The sequence below is a fragment of the Gobio gobio genome, assembly GCF_949357685.1.
Source record: "Gobio gobio genome assembly, chromosome: 21".
In the NCBI taxonomy this organism is placed as follows: Eukaryota; Metazoa; Chordata; class Actinopteri; order Cypriniformes; family Gobionidae; genus Gobio; species Gobio gobio.
Genome location: NC_137117.1, coordinates 32,652,677 through 32,676,456, shown reverse-complemented (window position 1 = coordinate 32,676,456; position 23,780 = coordinate 32,652,677). Strand labels below are relative to the sequence as shown.

The 23,780-nt window shown below is 39.8% G+C and overlaps 1 protein-coding gene across 1 annotated transcript in view; it reads left to right on the top strand.

Moving 5' to 3' along the window:
• Positions 1-4,311: 4,311 nt before the first annotated feature.
• The window catches only part of cntn3a.2 (contactin 3a, tandem duplicate 2), a gene marked incomplete at its 5' end in the record, with an annotated part of 80,216 nt that continues 60,747 nt past the window's right edge, over positions 4,312-23,780 (top strand). Inside the window, 2 exons of the mRNA XM_079802543.1 lie at positions 4,312-4,366; positions 11,585-11,714. Of these exons, the coding sequence (XP_079658669.1) occupies positions 4,312-4,366; positions 11,585-11,714 (185 nt within the window). The remainder of the gene's footprint in view (positions 4,367-11,584; positions 11,715-23,780) is intronic.

The window sequence follows — 23,780 nt, the reverse complement described above, 5'->3', positions numbered from 1 at the left end:
TATTTCAGCCACCATTTTTAAAAGTCTGTTGTGGTGCGTGAGAGTTGTTTGCTATTCGAATCAACAATGGAGTTTATAAAATATAACCAACGACGAGGTTCAGACTTTAATAAGCTTACTTTAGACTGCGATGGAAACGCAGACAGTAACAGGTCTGGGAGAAAAAAGTTCCTGGGATAAAAGTTATTGGGGAATTTTGCTCTGAGTAATTTAGCTGGAAACGGGGCAAAAACATGTTTTTGTGCATGTATCTTTAAATGCAAATGAGCTGCTGCTCCCCACCCCACTTGGAACCTTGTGCCTTGTGCCTCCTGATTTCTTCCCCTTTATATAGTTCCCATGTGTTCACAATCTTTGTCGGTACGTTGTATTGTCTATGTCTCCTGTTTCCCTGTGATTCCTGTTTTCGCTGTATTTGGTATGTTTTGAGTTTGTGTTTTCTGATTATTTGGTATGTTTTGAGTTTGTGTTTTCTGATTATGTGTTTTGCCCCATTGTGGGTTTTGTTTTGTGTTTGTTTTATTTTGTTAAATAAATATTAATTTATCCGCACTTGAGTCCTCGCACCAGTTTCCTTGTTTGAGACGTGACAGAACGTACCGACCAACATGAGGACTCAGCGGAGGAAGAACTCAGGGCAAACTCTCACCTGTCCTCTTTTTGAGCGTATGCTCAAATTCGAGGTTTTAGCCTCTCTCCGACAGCAGGGGACAGGTATTAGGGAGTTTGCCCTGAGGTTCAGTAGCGCTGCAGAAGGGTTGGAGCTTAGCCAAGCGGCTCGAAATTATCTTTTAAACTATGCCCTTGACGAGCCTGTGGACTGGGTGGTCATGAGGGCATGTGACGAGCTGGGATTTGAGGATATGGTGGAGTTTCTTGCTTGCCAGCAGGAGAAGGCTGCTGGGGAGAGTGCTCCGGTGGTCCCTGTTCTGGTGGTCCCAGTTCCGGTGGTCCATGTTCCGATGGACCCAGTTCCGGTGATCTCTGTTCTGAAACGGAGGAGGAGGCGAAAGGCTCCCTCCACGCCTGCTCCGGTGGTCCCTGTTCCGGTGGTCCCAGTTCCGGTGGATCGTGGTCCCAGTTCCGGTGGTCCCAGTTCCGGTGGTCCCTTTTCCGGTGGTCCCTGTACCATTGGACCGTGGTCCCAGATCCGATGGATCGTGTTCCGGTGGTCCCAGGTCCGGTGATCCCTGTACCGGTGGACCGTGGTCCCAGGTCCGATGGATCGTGGTCCCAGGTCCGGTGGACCTTGTTCCGGTGGTCCCTGTTCCGAAACGGAGGAGGAGGAGAAAGGCTGCGACGCCCTGCTCTGACTGCGCCGCCCTGGCGTCTGGCTCTGCCCGTGCCGCCCTGGCCGCCTGAACTCCGCGGGCCGCCCTGGCCGCCTGAACTTTTTGTTTCCCCCGTTCCTCCCTGGTCTGTCCCTACCGTTCCTCCTTGGTCTGTCTCTCCCGTCCCTAGTGGAGCATCTAGTAGCCGCTCCTTAAGGAGGGGGTAATGTCACATGCCTGTCCTGTCTCGTGTAGCACATATGGGGCATGTTCAAAGCTCAAACCGGTGCGCAACGGTTTCCGGTTGAACGTCATGTTTCCTGGAAACGGTGTGCAACGGGTTTGAGATGCGTTTTTTTCTCGTTTGGTGGGTGTGTCAGCCCAATCAGCGGCAGCATGTATATAAACCACGCGGTATTAAAGAGACAGCTCGCAAAATGTGTCCAAGTAAAGATGTTTACAAATGTGTCCGCCTGCAGCTCAGTATGTATACGAAACAATTGGAGAAATTAGAAGGCATGTTTGTCGTAAAAAAAATTATATAGTGTATATATATCAACATGATGATGTATTTATTTATATTTTCTAGTTTCATTGCAAGGCAAATTTCATATGGTAATTAAGTGCTTTACATAAAAATGAGAAAGAAAATACAAGCTATTAAAAAAGTAAGAACTAGAAATAAAATAAATTGATTACCAGGAGATAAAAAAAAGTTCATTAAATGGGATTGGGGTGTTGTCTTTTATTCTGGACGGCAAGGGCAGTGATTGCATGTATTTTGCAGTATTAAACACGTATTTACATCGATTTCATCAGACTCCGAAAATTCCTCGAAAAGAACACAAAGAATGGCCTTCTCAGCAGCCGTAGCTGCAACTCTTGCGTCAACAGAACATTGTGTTCAACGCAGCACCGTTTCCGTTTAAAAAACGTTTTGCAACGTTTTGTCGGGGCTGAACGCAGCCATGGTGTTTTGTATTCTCGTGTCCCTGTCTGATCCCTCCCCCTTGTTATCTGATTAGTGTTTGATATTTTTTCCCACCTGTTCCCTCCTGATTTCTTCCCCTTTATATAGTTCCCATGTGTTCCCAGTCTTTGTCGGTACGTTGTATTGTCTACGTCTCCTGTTTCCCCGTGATTCCTGTTTTCTCCGTATTTGGTATGTTTTGAGTTTGTGTTTTCTGATTATGTGTTTTGCCCCATTGTGTGTTTTATGTTGTGTTTGTTTTATTTTGTTAAATAAATATTAATTTATCCGCACTTGAGACGTGACCGGAGGAAAGCCTTGTTTTGCTCTCCAGGTGGGCGTTTTTTATATGCATGGGACATCAGATATTCTCCAAAGCTGCTTTATAGCTGAATTGCTGTACTTTACCAGTTATTGAGCCAAAATGAATCAACACTGATCTGATTTCAAACGAATGATGACTCCTTAATATTGTCTGTTTAAAGCTGCTTTACAGCAGAATTGAAGTCTGTTTGCATCATTGAATAATTTTTTTCCTGTTATCACTAAGCTTTTTTGAAACAGTCTATATTGTATAAACTGCTACAGTATATAGATAAAGGTGACTTGACGTTTTTTACATATCTGTTCAGCAAAGTGTTATACATATTTGATATACAGTACCTTACAAGTGATTATTGCCATGTTTATTGATTATAATCTGACCGGCAAAAAAAAAAAAATATATATATATATATATATATATATTAACATGTCTACTTCAATGGTGAAAATGGATTTTTGATTATATAGAACATTTCAGGGAATAAAAAGACAAAGCAAAAATGGATAAAGTCTACTGAATATTCTGTTTAATTTCTAAATGTTTCTCTCATTTCTTGCCGTATACGTTTGTTTTGTATCATTCTAGTGAGTCCCTTATCTTGCTCACTGGGGTTGTAAGCCAGTATTCTTAACGCAGTACGTAAGTTGCTTGCATTCATTTATTGTGAAAGTTGCTTATACAAATCATTTTAAATTGAAAAATGTTCTTCTTCAGGTTTATACATACAACATTAAGTATAGCCAATTTATTAAGTTTGGAAACAATATTTTGTGTTTATAATGTCACACAATTTATCAAAAAATGTAAAAAAAATCATAAAAATAGATGGAATTTAGGATGGGGGTCCCTCATAAAAGATTTGTCGTATTTGGGGGTATCATACCCTGGCATCATAAAGTTTGAAAACCCCTAAACTCTAGGCGATCAATATGATTGATTGTCTTTGCTTAATATTTTGAACAGCAACTACTCTAATTTTCCTGTTCTGTTTTATCTCGGGACGCCCATCCCGAGGTAATTAGAGAGTCTGTCAGCTCCAATCTGGATCCAGCCTCTTATGAAGACTTCAGATGACCAACACCTGTGAAGCGACGACTCCAACTTCTGCGAGGACTTCAGATGATGAAGCTCTACATCAACACGCACCCATGCTAAATTTATTTTCTGTATACCCTAATCATTGTTAACAACATGTATTCTTTACTTCAATGAGCCCATTGTTTGTGCCTTAAATTATTACATTGTTTATTAATACATTGTTAGCTAACTGTGTGGTTTGTATATGTTCTTTTCTGAAATCATAACTTGGACACTGTCTCCTCTGATAAAAAATCTCTTTAAATTGCAATGTAGACGCATGCATTTTCTGTAAAGCTGCTTTGAAACGATATGTATTGTGAAAAGCGCTATACAAATAAATAAGGGAAAGAGTGTTTGTTTTCTGAATTTTCTCACTTGTGATCTTTTAAGCCACATTAGCTGCATTAATGCTGTAATTTTTGCCCCATAATGTGTACGGTGAGCACACAGCAGCCACCGCTCATTACCTCATGGCTTTTGCATTTAAAAAAAACAAAACATTTTTTGGGGAGTTAATTGAGAAAAATAGACTGTATAATAAAGTATTTCTAATTTCTCTCATAATCTTGTCTTCAACAGGTCAGGTGTTTTTCTCTCGAAAGAGAGAGCAGCCGTTCATTCACGGCGCACTGGATTCAAGTAACACTCGCCCCTGGCAGCTGAAGATGACGTTACTATGGAAACAGTTTTTGCTGCTATCAATCATGGAGTATCTTGCAGGTAAAATGAATTGGTAATTCCTTCCCTGTGTTTCTCTTGTGGCGTATTCACAACTATGTCTCTATCAACTTTAACTTAATCATTTTATAGGTCGACTATAACAATGTTTTGTAGATCAGAGATAATATATTTGAGAAGTGCTCCGCAAAGAAAGCTTTATGGCACGGATCGTTGCATCCGATGTTCTCCTCTAGTTCACTGAAGCATGTGGTCAACTTGTCTGGTCATTTACTGTTTCGGTGTGAACATCAGACAGGAACAAATGGGTTGTTGCAGCATTTGTTGCTATCAGCCCATATCTTGATTATGAGCAGAAGACAGTAATAGACCCTGACGCACAGAACCAGGCTTACAGGAACAGGACGTGTTTTGGATGTGGTGGAGGAGCTTTCAATTAAGCTGTGCAGTCACTTTGAAAATGAATTGTGTTGTGTCATAGAAGGTTTTGGAGGCTTCAATACAATGTGTCCTCTAAGGAAATTGAACTAGTATGTCACAGTTTATGGCTCCACTCCCTACAGATGTGGGAGGGGAAATTATTTCTCTGAATATGAATTCACTGGAAATGTAAGGATTCATATATCATCCTCCGAGTTTCAGCTCTTAAAGGGATAGTTCACCGAAAAATAATACTTCTGTCATCAATTACTCTTACTATGATTTTCTTTCTTCTGTGAAACACGAATGGAGATATTTTGAATAATTGTAATGGTTGCTCTTTTCTCCAGCTTCAAACAGGAAGTAAAAGCACCATAAAAGTGGTCTGTGCAACATGTGTGCTGTATTTCAAGTCTTTTGAAGCCAAACAATAGCTTGGTGTGAGGAACAGATTGAAATTTGAGTCATTTTTCGCTTCCTGTGAGCTGTTAATGGCTGACGGCATCATTGATTTTTTGAGTTGAACTCAAAAACCAATTTGATTTATGAATGAATCATTCAGTCTGGTTTTGCGAACTGAATCAACCGATTCATTGAAAAGATCCAACTTTTATTTTTAATTCCACATCTAATTGCAGGGACGTAGAAAATTATATTAATATGCAAAACTGTTACCTAATCATGGGCATTTACTCACAATTTTTGAATGTGGCACGCCCATCAAAACGGATTGTTTCAAAGAGAGGATCAAAAACAGGATAGAAAATAGCCTATTCTAAATTATCACGTTTTTTTAATGTAAAAATCGTGCATCATTATAAGTGAACATTATAAGTGGACCTCAGAGAACATTAAAAAATTGTTTTAAAAATGCAGTCTATGATCCCTTTTAAAATCCCAAATACCTAAAAATATGAATAATCCAGCGTGTAATATTTATTAGACACACATCACATTCAGTTACCTTTTGTACCTCATGCATGTAAATCTTTATAATATTTTATAGTAAAGAAAAAAAAAATCTGCAGTATATAAATCTTAAACACTAAACATACTCTATTATCACACTGTATGTTCTTTTGCAAGAAAATATTGTTTAACTCGTTTTACACTCATTTATGTTTGCATAAACATAGCTGTTTGTTTGTTATAGATAATTGTTTATTTTATTTATTTTGTTTCAGAAAAAAAAAATCTAATTCAAATTTTGTCATAATTCCTCACCCTCACATCGTTCCAAACCCATAAGACTTTCGTTCGTCTTCGGAACACAAGTTTAGATATTTTTGATGAAATCCGAGAGATTTCCATGTGACTACAGTGGTTACGAGAATACCTTTTGTGCGCAAAAATAACTACTTTATTCAACAGTTCAGTATCCTATGCTGTTTACGTTGTAAACAGTGCAGCGCTTCCGGGTTCTACGTCATAATGATGGCTCACTATTGGCCGACGCTGTTCACGTGAGCACCACGACGCATGCGCATCGAGCCGCCGTTCTGACGTAGAACCCTGAAGTTTACAACCTGAACAGTGTAGGAGACTGACACAGAAGAGAAGAAATTGTGGAATAAAGTTGCACAAAAAGTATTCTCGTCACTTTATAACATTTAAGATTGAACCACTGTAGTCACATTAACTATTTGAACGATGTCTTTACCACCTTTCTGTGTCTTTACCACCTTTCTGGGCCTTGAAAGTGGTTGTTGTGTTACTGTCTATGTGGGGTCAGAAAGCTCTCGGATTTCATCAAAAATATCCTATTTTGTGTTCTGAAGATGAACGAAGGTCTTACGGGTTTGGAACGACATGAAGGTGAATAATAAATTACAGAATTTTCAGATTATTTGGGTGAACTAACCCTTTAATTGATACATCATATCATCATATTTGGCCTATTCCTCATGCTAAACTGTTGTATTATTGTAATATAACGAACAAGTTGGACTGCTTTTGTGGTACTTTTGCATCCTTTTTGAAGCTTGAAAGTTCCAGTTGACATTGCTTGTAATGTAACACATTCTTCAACATTTCTTCTTTTGTCTTCCATTGTCAAATGACAACAATAATTTAAAAAGCAATATAAAAATGTCTGAAAAAAGACATTCAGTTTAGCTGAGCATTTAAGTTAAGTTCAGAAGAGGATAAGACACAGAAAATCACTGTATTGTTCAGTATAACTTCATTGTGCCCAATGTAAATGTCAAATGAGAGCACCTTAGTTCCCATTTTCTAAACAAATATCACACTTAAATGTGAGGATTTTACTGCTATGAAACCATCTTAAGTAGAAATTGAGTGATGGGAGCATAGCATTTGATTAGAACACACGCACCTGGTGTGATCTCACCACATATGGTCTGTGTTTCTGCATTCTCTTTGCATGCGTGTTGCAAGTTCTGTCATTTGCAGAACATTTCCCCTTTTTTTCTTTTTACAGAATGTTGCCATGCTTATTATAAACGATTTATCTGCACACATCATTATTATTTTTTTAATGAATACACCCTCGAAAATTTAAATCAAAAACATTAATCTCCCGTCAGAACAAACGGCATCTGTTCTGTTCATGATGTATGTCTCGGGAGGAGGTGGGACTATATTAGAGATGCGCGGATCAGTTCTAACGTCACCCGAATCCACTGTTAAAAATAAACCATCTATAAGCCTATGATTTTCTCTAATTTAGATATCTGCACTCGATCGTCACATTACAATTCTTCTAATTCTTGGTGTCAAGGCGTGATGATATGGTAACATATTACACTGAAGTAGGCTGCTTTTAAATTAAATTCTTCTTTGGCAAAATTACATTTCCTTAATAGCCTAAACACAGGCTTTACTCCCTTCAAACATAAATTGGAATGTCACTGTTTCCATCACTGCAACTTCCCGAACACACACACACACACAAAAGAAATTAAATATGTTCAGCCTAAGTAAAGCGTTTCACAGCAGTTACATATCAGATACCCAGCACTTGATTGGTCTACTTCACTGAAACACTCCCACACGGTACTTTTCTTTCCTTCGGTTTTTTAATTCTCCTTTTTGAAATTTCTCTGAGATCTGTTTTACCTCTATATTGCTTCTTCAGCAAATTAGTGCCTGATGAAAAATTAAGCTTTAAACACATATATTTCCATCATGTTGGAAAACACTCTTTATCAGAATAATCCCTGTTAAGCTTGTGTATATTTTTAGCTAAAGCTGTTAAGTTATTAAGCAATATCTCATGCAGGCAGTGTTGCCAGATCGGGTCGACGACTTCCAGACCAAAAGCTCTCAAAAACCTGCCCAGATCATTCACTGCCAAAAGAATGTGATAGAATTCTATTGTCATGACAACCAATGTGTATAAATACCATTAAACTACTTGAAACAAACAGAACAATACAACAGGAAAATGGATCGAGACATGGCAAATACAGAGCATTTGCAAATGACAAAAAATTTTCTTACCAAACAAGTACAAACTATTAAAATTTCTGAAATATAAGAAAAATGAACCTTGCACAATCCCTAAAAAAAAACACAAATGGGTCATTCATGTTCAGAAAATGAACGACAATTATAATAATGTGCTTACCTTTGTGTTGCGCTATATCTTTAAACAGAACTAGTACGTCTTTCTTGAAGTACACATTGTAAAACATAACACAGAACTTAGCCCAGCCAAAACGGATGAATCATTGAATCACCTCTTTTAGCTGTTGCCTGAATAATAATCATAAGCCCCGTTTCCACCGAAATTACCCGGAACAATTTGTACCAGGAACTTTTTTTACAGGAACTTTTTTTCCCCCAGACCTGCTACTGTCTGCGTTTCCACTGCGGTCTAAAGGACCGTGAAGATTAGGCAAATTAGTCCAGAGACGTGGGACTGCGCGCGGCTGCTCCTCCCAGTCACAGACGGACAATAATCATTTACTGTCTGTAACAATAACAAGTATGGTGGAGATGCAAGCAGCACTGCTTTTGCTTATATATTGGTTTACTAAAGAGGTCATTAACAAAACGGCGGAAAAGAGACGAGCACTGATACTATACACTGTGTATTCTGAAAGCTTGTAAAGCTAGATTTAAAATAAGACATCGTAGGTTATTATCAGCTATTATGGACATTGACCGTGAGATTGCTGAGACGAGCGCGCCATCGGACAGAAAGAGCAAGACAGATATTTACTGAATGCAGAACAAACCTCGCAAAGACTTTTAAAAATGCCGGTTTAAATAAAATGCTGCATGAGCTCAACCAATCCGCATGTTCAGCGCCCAGGTCCCACCCCCGAAAATTCCGGAACTTTGAAAAAGTACTACCTCGCGAGCAGGGTCGTTTAGAGGGGGAAATATTTACCCGGAAGTTCATTTAAACCCTGGTTCCTGCGGTCGAAACACACCGAGTACCACCCCAAAAGTTCCTAGTTTCTGGGGACAGTTCCTGCGGTGGAAACGCGGATATACACTGTTTGTTAGTTGGCCAGAGGAGAACTGGCACCCCGACTGAGCCTGGTTTCTCCCTAGGTTTTTTTTTTTTCTCCATTATGTCACCTGATGGAGTTTTGGTTCCTTGCCACTGTTGCCTTTGGCTTGGCTTGCTCAGTTGGGGACATTAAATAATGAACTAAATATTCAAATAAATTTTCAACTAAATTACTGATCTACCCGCATTGTCACTATATGATAATTGAAATTAGCTGGATGACATCACCATTTTCTCCAGAGCGAATCAAATTCTGTTGCATTATTTTCCTATTAACACTGTGAAGCTGCTTTGAAACAATCGGCATTGTGAAAATCGCTATATAAATAAAGGTGACTTGACTTGACTATAACATTTTTGATATTTAAAAACCACAGAACTAACCCCAAACCAGCCCAAATTTTATCCACCCGCCCAAACCAATTTTAGTTTGGTAGGCGACATGGTTTACACCATGAGATTGATAGCCTAATTGTTATATACTGTATAGCACTTACTGAATGAGTACAGCAACTTAAAACATGTAACTTACCTGCTCTCAAACTAAGCAGCATGCCCCACTTGTCACCATGATGGTAACGCTCCAAAAACATCTCTTCTAAATTAGCATAACAAAACATTAATCACTACTAAATCTCCCTTACCTGTAATCGTGCACACACAAAAAAAACATTATATAACACTTAATTTTAGCATTTACTCTCCCTTTCGAGTGCCATGGGCAAACATGCTGGGAAATAGAAAACCCCAGCCCAGTTTTGGTTAAACTTAAGTTAGTCTAAATTAAAGGAAATGAGTTCATACAACTCAAAACAATGAAACAGTTCAGTTTACTTGAAATATGTCAGTGCTGTGAACTCAAAATAAAAAGAAAGATCTAAATACTCATAACAGTTAATTTAACATCTAATTTGTTTAATTTAAGTGTGTCCTGCTCAAACCAATTAGCTATTTTGAGCATTGGGGTTTAAAGTGCTCCTCAACGGACTTTAAGATGTGCCTCCATTTAGTTAGCAACACCCAACTTCCTACAATCCAATCACTTCCAGAGGATGAAATCAAGTCCCACCCTATATTCTTTTTTTCTCATTCCAGAAGCTGTCACTTCAATATATGTCACAATAGGGAAGAAAAGACTATTGCAACCTCCAATTCATGCCAACTATAAGATGTAGATTCTGTCGTTATTTACTTACCATGCTGTTACCATGAACTCAAGCTGTTCCAAACCTGTATGAGTTTCTTCTGCAGAAAACAAAAGAAGATCATTTGAATAATGCTGGTTAACAAACAGGTTACCACTGACTTCCATTGTATATACAACGTACATCTCTATATATATTTTTGGTTTATATTTTGGAGTTGTTGTATATTTGTTTATTATTTCAACTTTGTGGTGTTATTTTTCAATTAATGTTTGCGTTTTGTTGTTTGGCTTGTTGATTGTTGATGTATTGTTAATTTGTATGGTTTTGTTTTTATCATGTAGTGACTGGGTTTCACTGTATGTTGGGACCCCCTAAAAAAAACGAGATGGTACATCTCGTGGGGTTAATCCTAATAAATACAGTTCTAATAAATTAGTAATTGATGAGAGAATTTTTATGTTTAACTCTCCGTCAAACCAAATAGAATTTATTCTTGTTAACATCAAATAAGCTGAATTTAAACGTCTTTCTCCTTTACTATCATAACATAAAGGAATTGCAATAAATTATTATTTTCAAATTAACTTAAAGTAAGCATGAAACAGAAACTGTCATTGTCTTTTCTTCTGTATTGTGATGCATAACTGAATAAAACAGCGTCCTGATTGAGAAGAAATGGGATTTTGTCCAATTGGGAATTGATTGGATCGTTAAATCACAGTCGTCCTCTCACTGGTGCATATGTCATCAGAGAAGAGATGCTGTTGATAGGAGGGGGAGTTTTGATTACTAGGGCACATGGATTTAAGAAATAATAAAGTACACAGATAAATCATTTATAATAAACCCTGCAATATTCCAAAAATAAAAGGAATTGTCAATTTTGAATTTACGGTTACTTATAATGACTTAAAATCAGTCATTGGTCAGACAAATTACACAGACATTCATCCCGCCAACAAACTCACACCACTGGTTGAGACAGTGCCAATGACTCTGGCTGCTTGGGATACTCAAACAAACAAATCAATGTTTTTCAAGAAATAAACCTACAGTATGGCTTACATAGAATTAATTGTCTCTCCGTATTAAAAGGAACTGGTATTGTGCTGTTTATTTTTGGTTGATAGAAAAAAGTATTTTAACATTGAAAACTTCAGCTTAAACTGTGAATTAAGAGACAAATTGTATTCTGTTGTTTGCTCTTAGAGTGTCTGGATTATAAGTCTTTTAATGGCCCAAAATGGCGAATGGAGCCCAGTGATCTGACAGTGGGCTCACTGGAGGAAGAGGCTACACTGACCTGTGACGCAAAAGGCATTCCTCCCCCTCAGTACAGGTATGGGACTGTTTGCATTTTCTGCTTCTGTTTTTCTCGCTCTGTAACTCTGTTCCTTTGCTTTTGAATGCCTTCATTAGGTCTTACAAATAGTGTTTGTTTACTGTTATCAATGTTGCCAACAGTTCCACACTGTAATAAACATAAAACTACATGTTCAAGTGTGAAATATTATGTTTTATTAGTTGGTTAATTTTGTATCATTACTTTATTTTTATAATCTTTTCTAATCTTCATATCCGCCATTTTGGGTGGGGGTTTTTTAACGGAGCTCATCGCATTATTATCAGCTTTTCTGTGAAGAAATAACTTTACAATTTGGCCAAATTAAGGTATCTGGAAGGAAAATGAATGCTGCCTATCAGTTGGAGCATGATCTAGATTGTGCCTATAACGCCTTAATGCTGCCTATGTAGGCAGCTCACTTAGTTTTGGAAAATTTGTCATCCTCTCAGTAATTTAAATGATTTTTCAACACCAATCATGCATGATGTTATGTTTATTCATGCACCACTCACTGTATGATATTATTAGAATTTAATGACCAAGATGTACAGAATTCACCAATTTCACTCCCTCGCAACGGTGAGAGTTGCCCGTGACAACAAAATGATCTTTCATTTTGGTATGTCTCAACAACAGTCCATTAATTTTTGCTGTATGTTCAGATTAGATATATGCTGGGGAGCAGTGTGTCACTTTTTGACATCTGCATTATCTGATGGCAATGGTTAGTCAGGAGTGTTCCTGTAATTTAATGGATTATGGATTTCGCATCTCGAGGCTGTACCTCATAGTGTCATCCTGGGCTCCATCTCAACAGCAGAGCCATAAAACTGCAATATTTACACCGGCTTCATGCTGGCAGGGCTCAGAGAATGCATTGACACATGCACATCAATTAAACATGTGGCACATGTTGTGTGCCATGCATCATTCAATTTATACGAAGCTAGATCTCTTAAATGCAATGTGTACATCTTTTATTCAAAAGTGTATTTTGAATACTTGCTTGAAACAGGCTTTCTGTTTGCAATCTGTTTTTGAAAATATGAAAATAGCTGATAAAAAATGGTCTTTCTCTCAGAAAAAGGGTCGAGGTTGCCAGGTCACTGTTCTGTTGGTCGCTAGTAGGCATTCTTGTCTCTTCCTAATCCTAACCAGACAAGGGGTCAGATTTACTAACAGCTTGCACCAGCGCAAACCCTCTTTTGGCGTTTAAAAACTACTGTCAGGATTTACTAAAGACACTCAGTGAAAAATGTGTGCTGAAAAGGCGTTGACAGTTATTTTTGCAGCTGACCTTATTGCATATGCATTTGTAGGAGTTTCCCTTTCAGATGCAAAATTTATGGGAGGAGAGAATTTAAATGAATCATGCGAGGTGATTTACTAAGGTTTGCGCTCGTCAATTTACTGGGGTTTGCTCCATTATTTACAGCCTATTATTTAAGACACAAAAAGCGTGTCTTAAACCAGACGCTAACTGGCAGATTGCGTTGGTCATAATGGAAATGATCTGGCTGCATTTGTGTTCTTTAATTTGCATGTCATCAGTAGACTCCCATCCTATTTTCACTCCCATTGGCACTTCACGCTAGTTTGCCCTGTTTAATAAATCTGGCAGAAGATGTGATAAGATACTAGGCTTGTTCGACTTCATACAACGATGCGCAGACCGATTGGCGGCTGACTTGAAGCAGTGCATGCTGGTTAGAAATTGTGTCCGACTTGAGACAGCGCCGACGCCACGTGACAGTGACGTATGTCAACAAAGTGCCGTGAGAGCGATTCGAGAGCAGCCGGCTAATACAGCCGGTGCAGTTTCTCGTATTGTCATGTTTATCAAAATAAAACTGATAAAAAACTTGTGTAGGCTTATATGTGGAACTTTATTCTTGTAAAAACACACGCTGACAAACACATTGCATGACAGTAATGTCTCTGAAACATCCGTGTATTGCCAAATATTGCATTTATTTCACTTCAGCTGTGATAAAGTATGCAAACACAGCGCGAGCATCACTACGGGACACAGAAAGTGTCCGTATTCACATCTCCGTTTGCAGCTCCTCCCCGCCTGCACGTGGCTACTCTCGCTGATCGGTTACATCTAGCCGCAGCCGATGTGGAACACACCTACTGTCACAGAGTCACAGCCAACGCGCACCAACGTGTTGTGTTGTAGTTATTAATACGAAGCCATGCACAGCAGATTAACAGTTACATGTTTTCTTTATTTCTCGTCATTAACACACACACCTCGTGCTCATCCTTCTTTTTCTACTCTCCTTTTTTCGTATTTCCCTCTTCATACCTACTTCCCCCTAGTGGTCTCAGTAAGTATTACACTGCATCACAGGACACCACATCTCCCCCATTACGTAAAACAATTTCACGTATTACCGATTGACGCAACAATCCTAGATTTCCAATCTGAACAAATAACCGTAAGCTTTCGTCTTATTACAACTAAGTTCCTTTACAGTAGTTAACAACTGTAATTACATCCGTTCACATCTTCATTCATAATTCCAACAGAATTACGGAATCATAACATGACTATATTCAATCTCCCTCTGCGCTATACAGTCAGTAATTCAAACCACTGCATGCTCTTATTTAGTCTCATAATCTTTCAACCAAAAAGGTGGTTTGCACTGTCGAACCGAACGTCTTTCTGTGCTCTGTTCAGTGTTGGGAACATTTGCAACTGAAGCCTCAACAGCAGTCTGATCTGAGGTCGGCTTCAAGACCTCTGGAACCAAAGACAAGTGAGAAGAGTGCCACAGTCTTCCATCTGACAATCTGTAAGTGCTTGGGCCCACTTGCTTCTCTATTTCCACTGGCTGTGTGAACTTTGAATGTCCTTTGGGAACATGCGTTGGTTTGCGTACACGCACTCTATTCCCCACTTGAAATGTAGGCACTCGAGCCCCACGTTTCGCATCAGAGTATTGCTTCATTTTGTTTTGACGAATTGACACTCGTTGTCTGACTTCCTGGTCCCGTGTGTAGCTGGAGTGAGATGTGAACACAGTAAGTTTGGTTCTCATTTTCCTATTGTACAACAGTTCAAATGGTGAAACACCAGTCATTGCATGTGGAGTAGAACGATACGTTTGCAAAAAGTCCAAGACTGCTTGTTTCCACGGTTGCTTTTGCAAAATGGCCATTTGCACACAGTCCTTAAGAACCTTATTGAATCTTTCCACAGCCCCATTGGCTGCAGGATGGTATACAGAAGTTCTGATGTGTGCAATGTTTCGTTCGTCCAAGAAAGCGGTAAAGGCTGAAGAAATAAGTTGTGGTCCATTATCTGTTACCAGACATTCAGGGTTTCCATGCCTACTGAAAACAGAATTCAGGAATCCAATGACTACAGGTGTTGTAATGGAAGGCATAAACGCAACTTCAGGCCATTTTGAGTAATAGTCAGTCAACGTAATAGCATATCTACAGTCATGAGCAGCTGTCTCAAAAGGTCCTACTATGTCCAAACCCAACTTCAACCATGGACCGTCAGGAAGAGGCACCGGCTGTAATGGAGAAGCATTAGTCTTTGCTGTCCTGTCTGACTCCTGGCACAACGAACATGCTGCAATCTGAGTTTGAACCATAGCGTCGATTCCTGGAAACCAATACAGCTCACGCAACCGCTGCTTGGTCCTTACTATGCCCTGATGATTCTCATGTGCTAAAGTAACCATGGTTCTGCGCAATGTCACTGGCACCACCAATCTTGAACCCCGGAACACTAGATTGTTCGTCACACAAAGTTCATGTCTCATTTTGAAGTACGGTTGCAGCGGGGAATCCAGAGCTTTTGCTGAAGCTGGCCAACCCCTTTCAATCTGATCACGCAGGGCAGAAATCTCTGAACATGCCATAGAAGCAGACTCAAACTCCTTTGGCGTAACTGACGTAAGAGACATTGACAGCAACGCAACTAACTCAGGTTCTGCGTCCAAGTCCATGTCTGTGGTAGATGGCAAGGGCAGTCTTGAAAGACAATCAGCTGTACAGTTCAACGAACTTGAATTATATAAATTATATAAATTTATTATACCATGACAGCATACCCAGGAACGAACGTAGGGTTGGCGCATCCTTAGGAGCTGGAGCTTGTACAATTGCTTGTAAGTGCTCCGTATCTGGCTGAATTCCTTGAGCTGTAACCAAGTGTCCCAAAAAGCGCAGGCTCTTTTGCCTAATTTGACACTTTTGTTCGTTCAGCCTTAAACCAGCCTGCTTTAGTTGGCTCAGTACAGTGTTCAGCGCAACATCGTGTTCCGCTTCTGTGCGTCCAAAGCAAATGACATCATCGAGGTAGTTCTGCACGTTTGGTACACCTTTGAGTATGCACTCCATCATCTTTTGGAATGCAGACGGTGCTGAAGCCAAACCGTATGGTACCCTGCAAAACCGGAACAGTCCTTCATGCGTGATAAACGCTGTCAAATCACGGCTCTCAGGATGTAAAGGCACTTGATGATGCGCACTCTCAAGATCGATTGTGGAGAAATCTGTAGATCCAGCTAAAGCAGTCAATAATTCCTCCATGTGAGGCAGGGGTAACTGTCTATTATTACAGCTTTATTTGGTTCCCTGAGATCTACACACATTCTTATGCCACCAGTCTTTTTCATTGTAACCACAATCGGTGACACCCATGGAGATGCATCTATTCGCTCTATAACTCCAGCAGAAAGTAATCTGTCCAACTCAGTGGACACGGCTTTTCTCACAGAAAAGGGAAGGCGTCGTAATTTCTGTCTTACTGGCCCAGCTGAAGCTGACACTTTGACTTTATGCATAAACCCTGCAACACATCCAACTGAGGGTGAATCCACTTGAGTAGAAAGCTGCAACACTGGTTCCGAAGAGCAAGATGTGGAGGTTGTAGCAGGATCTGGCAGTATTGTATCTCCTTTAATGCACAGTTTAAGAGCTGTTATGAGATCCATGCCCATTAATGCAGTTCCTTTATCCACCACATAGAAGTTCACTGAGCATTCGCGGCAGTCTTTTACTACGGTTGCGTGCAAGCAGCCGATCACATGAATTGGAGTACGCGAATAAGTGACTAAACATGCTGCAGGTGGCTGTAAAGGTACTTCCCCGAAGTAATCATCATACATGCTCTTTGGCAGAACTGAGACAGAAGCACCAGTATCAACAGTCAGTGTAACAGGCCTCCGAACCGCGCCAGCTTCGACTTGAACAGTACAATGGAGTTTAGCGCTTACATCCCTATCTTGTAATAACAGTAGCGTGTACTCAGGCATTACTACTTCGTGCACTGTGTGAGTTTGCGTCGATCTACAGACACGTGCAAAATGTCCTTTTTTCTTGCAATTTTTACAGGTTACCTTGGCTGCTGGACATTCAACCGCATTTGCAAGATGTTTATCTGATCCGCAGCGAAAGCAGGTACGTGAAGTCACCGTCCGAGGCGATGTGAATGAAGCAGTGGAGTGTGCGCCAGCCGTTCTATTTTTAGATCCCCCAGCGCCGCGTCCATGTACTTTTGCGTTTCTTTGCACATTCACAGTCTGAACGGAAAAGTTTGTTATTGCTTTAGCATACTCTCCAGCAGATTCGACTTGTTGTGCAATTGTAATAGCATCCGCTAATGTTAACTTATCATGCAGCAAAAGTTTCTCTCTGATACGCGGATTAGTGACGCTTTCCACCAGCTGGTCACGAATCATATCATCTTCATTTGTAAACTCACAAGTAGACGAAAGTTCTCTCAGTGCAGCAACATACTGGATTATAGGCTCACCAGCTTGTTGAGTTCTTTTCCGGAATGTGTGTCTCTCCATAACCACGTTCAACTTGGGTGTAAAATGAGCATGTAAAGCAGTAATAGCAGCGGCCATTGTATCGCCCGTTTCTGGTAACGTGTAGAATATTCTCTGCCCCTCCGTGCCCAGGCAATGTAACAGAAGAGCTCTTTTCCTGGCTTCCGACCATTCCTGTCCTTCAACGTCGATCACTAGAAGATAATTCTGGAACATCCGCTCCCATGTCTTTAAGGGAATCGCAGGATCGCCCGGAGCAGGTAAGAAGAAGTTAGGAAATGGTGCAGACGATGCCATCTTTCAGCAATAGTGGGTCGCCTCGTCGCCAATTTGTTGTGTTGTAGTTATTAATATGAAGCCAGGCACAGCAGATTAACGGTTACATGTTTTCTTTATTTCTCGTCATTAACACACACACCTCGTGCTCATCCTTCTTTTTCTACTCTCCTTTTTTCGTATTTCCCTCTTCATACCTACTTCCCCCTAGTGGTCTCAGTAAGTATTACACTGCATCACAGGACACCCAGGGCCGGCTCTGTAAATCTGGGGGCCCTAAGCAGGATAATTTTGGGGCCCTGCCTTGCAGTGAATAATGGAGTATTGCACCGCAAACCTGCAACTGTATACAATCTAACACTTACATTTCATCTGTATATCTTTTAACATGATTGCCTACAATTATTTTACTGCTCATTAAAGCACACTCACTGAAACAGTAAAAGTAAAGATTACAGATTTGCAAATTTCTTTCATACATAAGGTCAATTTGTTGTAAACAAATAAATATGAATAATTTAGCATTAACAATATATAGCTAACTTACAACATTAGCCATAGTGGTCTGCGGCTCGCTATGCTCTACTGAAGCAGCAGTAGAGTCTCCTCCTCCAGCTGTTGAGATTACAATATAATTAATAATAAATACAGTATGCAGAGTAGATAAAACACATTCATTTTAAATTAATATTAAAGTACAATTAGACAACATAGTAAATTATGATTATAAAACTAAATTTTTTATTGGCAAGAGGAAAATTAGCTAAGTTGAAGTTGAGCACAAAACTATTCAAAAGAAAGGCAGTGGGGAATATTTCCTTGTGTCAGCCTCATGAAATGTTTCTCCACGACCACCAAAATATTTAAGAATGGCTCCTCCTGAGAAAGTGACATTTTGTTTTTTACAATTATGTTAAGGGTAAATTAAAAGAAATCCAATGTTAAATTATATTATTTAATTATTGGTTGATTAACTCTTACATACTGTTCATATTTTAAACCTTCACAGCATGGAGTGAGATATTTTTTACCTTTTATGATTACATACAGTAATACATTCACTGTAAAAAAAAAATCAGGTGCCCAATTGAACATTTTCTAGTGAGCGATCACATCTAAAATTTTCAGTTGGCCAAATTTAATTTCTTGAATTTTAATTGAATTAAATAGCATTAATTCAATTTGGCCAACTGAAAAATTTAGATGTGATCGCTCACTAGAAAATGTTCAATTGGGGACCTGCTTTTTTTTACAGTGTTCTTTACTAAAATTTACCACAAATCCATTTTGCTTTTAGGTGTCTTGTATCGATCATCATTCAAAAATGTTTCAGAGAGGACACTGTGTTTTCTTTAGGTTTAAATGGTCTGGGCGATTTAGCTTAACAATATATAAAATATTTCATAATAGTATATAGATTAATATTTATTAATAATCTTTAATTGCCTATTCAGTTAAGACCATAAGAAAAAGCTTGTATTTAACCGCTTTATTTTAAACTTCATTTTGATTTTGACTGTCAAATGATTGCTCTTTCTCTTCCTATTACTTTCTTTCTCTCGAATGTTCAATAATTAAACTATTTTTTATTATAATAAGCGTCTATTGAGACACAGATTTTTCGTTTTTTTCTTTCCCAGAACTAGTGTAGGTCATGTAACGTTAACTGTTAAAAAGAAAATACATTCATAGGAAGTGGGTCTGTCTCTCCGCGGTCTGTAGCCCAGAGCTGTGGCCGACGGCTGGACCATAGCGCAAGCAATGTTGATTCAGCATAATCGACGGACAGCTAACGTTATGCTGCGTTCACACCAAACGCAAATAGAGTGTCTTGCGCGAGTGATTTGATTTCAATGTTAAGTCAATGGAAAGGCGCGTTGACGAGCGTCTGGAGGTCCCGCGGCGCGGAAGGCGCTTTTCGCGCGGTGCGAATGACGCGAATTGAGCGTCTTGCGTGATAAACTGCGGCGACGCTGGCGAGAGCAATCTGTAGTTAGGGGGCCCCCTAGTGGCGGCGGGGCCCTAAGCAGCCGCTTAGTTCGCTTATAGGGAGAGCCGGCTCTGAGGACACCACACAACGCACATGCATAGTCAACAGATCTCCACACTCCGCCCATCCATTCACAATCCCCTGAATACTAATCTGCACCTCATCATCCCGGACACTACATAAACACTCACTCCCTTCACCACAGTGTCTGGTCTCGTCATACATACCTGGAGTCCTTACCCGTTACTCACCTGAGCATCCTACGTCTGATTCCTCGTCTTCAGTTCCTCGTTCCTTGTGTTCCGTTTCCTGCAATCGACAAGCTCCATTATCCACAGCTAAATGACTGTTCTGAAGTGCTTGATCTGATACTCACCACTATTCCAAGTTCAACCTGTGTTCATGTCTCTGTTAAATAAATATCACTTTGAGTTCACCTCATCCTCCGTCTTTGTCCATAACCTGACCGATACCAGCAACAAGCAATTTTTTGCACACACCAGGTGCAACAAAATTACAAATCCAGCCAATCAGAAGAGTGTGTGGGTGGAGCTTTCTCTGCAAGTGTGTAACTTTAGCGACTGACGCTAGAGACCGCATTCTTTAGCATCCTTGTTAGAGCGCTCGGAGTGTGTTGAGAGGTGTTACAAGTGCACTGCTGTCTTGGAAAAGTACAAAATCTAATTAATATTTTTTTTAAAACACTATTCAAAATACAAACACAGTGACTGATACAATTTGACCTTTGTTGCCTGGCTATTAAAGTCATGCACAATGGTAATACGAAATTATTTTAATGATGTTTTAGTAACAAAGCTCCGGAGGAACACGTTCAAATGATCTATTGAATCCGCACAAGAGAAAGGCTATATATACATAGCCAACTCCCCAACAGTTTTTTGCATTCCTCAACCATCCCGACTCCTCACACTTGCCTGGTTTCTATCCTAACCAGAGATACGGGGGGATTACTCTGCCAAATTCCGAGCTCAAAGCCTGCCCCTCGGACAGCACGCCAACTCTTTACTCTATCTCAATATTTGTAAGTGTGAACTCGCGAAATATTATACAAGATGCAACCAGTACCTGAGCTGTCACCACAAAGTCGCATAAATAGAAAGCATTTCAAAAACAGGCTCACTCGCCTTATTAGGATTGAAAACTTAAAGGAACACTCCACTTTTTTGAAAATAGTCTCATTTTCCAACTCCCCTGGAGTTAAACAGTTGAGTTTTACCGTTTTCGAATCCATTTAGCCGATCTCAGGCCTGGCGGTAGCACTTTTAGCATAGCTTAGCATGGATCATTGAATCTGATTAGACCGTTAGCATCTCGCTCAAAAATGACCAAAGACTTTCGATATTTTTCCTATTTAAAACTTGACTCTTCTGTAGTTACATTGTGTACTAAGACCGACGGAAAATAAAAAGTTTTGATTTTCTTGACCGATATGGCTAGGAACTATACTCTCATTCCTGCATAATAATCAAGGAACTTTGCTGCCATACCATGGGTGCAGCAGGCAAAATGATATTACGCAGCGCCTAAAATAAGTGCAAAAATAATCACTTCTTTTTAAGGCCAATTCACACTGCAACCACAGATGCCAGCAGACACTTTGTCGAGTTTTGTCTGATCAGCGTGTTACCCCTGTCGGATTCTGTTGCCATTTGTCTGCACTTGTTTTTGTCGATTGAACATGTTGAGTCTGTGTTTGATGGGTCGTGGAATCTGAGAAGTGATGTACTGTAATTTGATGATTGTTTGCACTGGTAGGCGTCTGTCGTTGGTGTGTGAATTGGCCTTTAGTGAATCAAATGAATAATAACTGGAATAACTTTGATCATGAAATACAATTAAGTGCAAGATGTGCAGCACCAATCTGTCATATACATAGCATTATAATGAGAACAGAATTGTGATAGAATGTTGTAAATTCTCTGTGCTTTAGTTCCCTGTGTATCAGCGCGCTGTTAAAGGAAATCCACAATGAGAGTTGCATCAGACTAGCGCAATCTTGTTCAGATCCTTTTTTCATCCTTTTGTGTAGATGCAAGTTGTAAGATTACTTTAAAGTTGTCTATATCTGATTAATCTCATATAGGACGCATTTGGTTGAGTTTATTAACCAGCTAGGAAAGTGCTGCCGTTATACCGACTGGTGTTCATCCACTCTTCAGTTTCAGCTCAAATGCAATGCCCGACTAGCCTAGAAATCTAGACGCACCTCCAAATGTAATTTGCAGCCAGAGTTGTCTAGCAACTCTCCATTGGCTTGCGAGCTTCAAAAACCAAACTCTAGTCAGGCCAATCACATTGTGTATAGGGTCGGTGGGCGGGCTTAACATAATGATGGCAGAGTTCCAATGGTTCTGCGTACTACTTGAAAACAAAGAAGCTAGCGAACAGCGGCCTTTCGAATCGGCTTTGGTCGCGACTCTGGAAGACATGGAGTTAAGCTTTTCTTTGAGAAAAGAACAAAGAAAGGCACTGAAGTCATTCTTTAAAAAGGAAGATTCAGAGGTTCTGAGTTTTGCCGACCATATACGGCAAAAGTTTAATCTATAAACTAGCTCCGCTTCACCTTCTTCATTGCTCTGGTTGCTTGTGGCGCTATCCTATTGCGTGCAGAGGGAATTTGAAAGACAATCGTTTATCCCGCTCCTCGGACTGAGCCCTGCCAATGGTGTGTTCCCAGACCCAACATCTTGATGTGGGTCTGGCTTGTCAGGCTAATGCCCGACATTATCAACTCTGGGTTATTTGAGGCGGTCATGTTCTTTTTAGATCATGAATCATTGATGATATTAATAATGTAGCAGTGTTATTTTGTTCTCATGTTTTTAACAGTAGACCTATGTGTTATTTCAAATGAAAAGATCTGGAAAAATTACCCCAGGTAATACTAATCCCGTACGAATATTCCATAATTCCCTGTTTAAAAGTAGTTTTCCGCGTTTTTTCAAATATGGAGGCGCTTGAAAAAGCATTCAGTTTCATTCTAGGCGGTGGGACAAGTCTGTGGCAAACCTCAAGTGTTTTCTGCTTATATTCATAAAAAAAAGAAAGGTCGAAAGCACTTTTTTTAGCTTTAGGTAAGTGCCTATTACCAACATAATCCTATCAGAATTTAATTCATTTAATTAATAAATCGTTCGACCGGACCTCACTGTTAGGTTACAGATTAGCCTATATGTGTTTGCTCACGTAATATCAGGAAGCAAGGAGCTGACGGCGGTGCGTAAATCGAGTTACCTCTCCCACTTCTACTCAGTTTTTCTGAGATTTCTTATCCCTTACGAATTGGCCATTAATATTACAGACATCCTGTGGTAAAATTGCATTACTCCATCTACCCTTGTAAAACTAATCCTGTCCGAATAGGGCTTTAGACATTCAGTGGCTGTAAGAAGACCTTTCCTGATGATTTTGGATGTCTTAAATAATAAGTAAGCACCATCCAAAGTGACTGCTGTGCCCACCTCTGTTAAAGAACAGATTCCATCCCTCTGATTGAAAGCACATGGGTGATGTTTCGCCTTAGTGATCTTTGTAGGCCTGCGCGTTCCTCACTTTCTTCTAATCATCTTTTTGCTCTTTCTCTTGCTGAGCTGAGCATCACACAGAGTGGTGCCTGAGTCTTAACCTGCACACCTCTCTTGATGTGCAAATAGGGCTGAAGCACTTCTGCTCTGGCTCCTTCCTGCTATTGAGCATGGAAGCTGAGTTGTCAGTTCTCTAGAATAAATTGCCCAGCTACAACTGTGAGGTTCATAAAAACTGAAGGTAGATGCACTTTTAAATTACTCTTCCACTATCTCACCGGCCGGCTCTTGAACAGTGCAGCACTTGCTCTCCTAACTGTCAAAATATCATTTTTACCACCCAAGTTTCCCGACATCTTGGCAAAAAATATCGACAAAGCAACTCCAAAGAATAAAGATTTGACAAACTTCATCAAATCCCAGTGCTTACTGGCTGCATGAGATATCA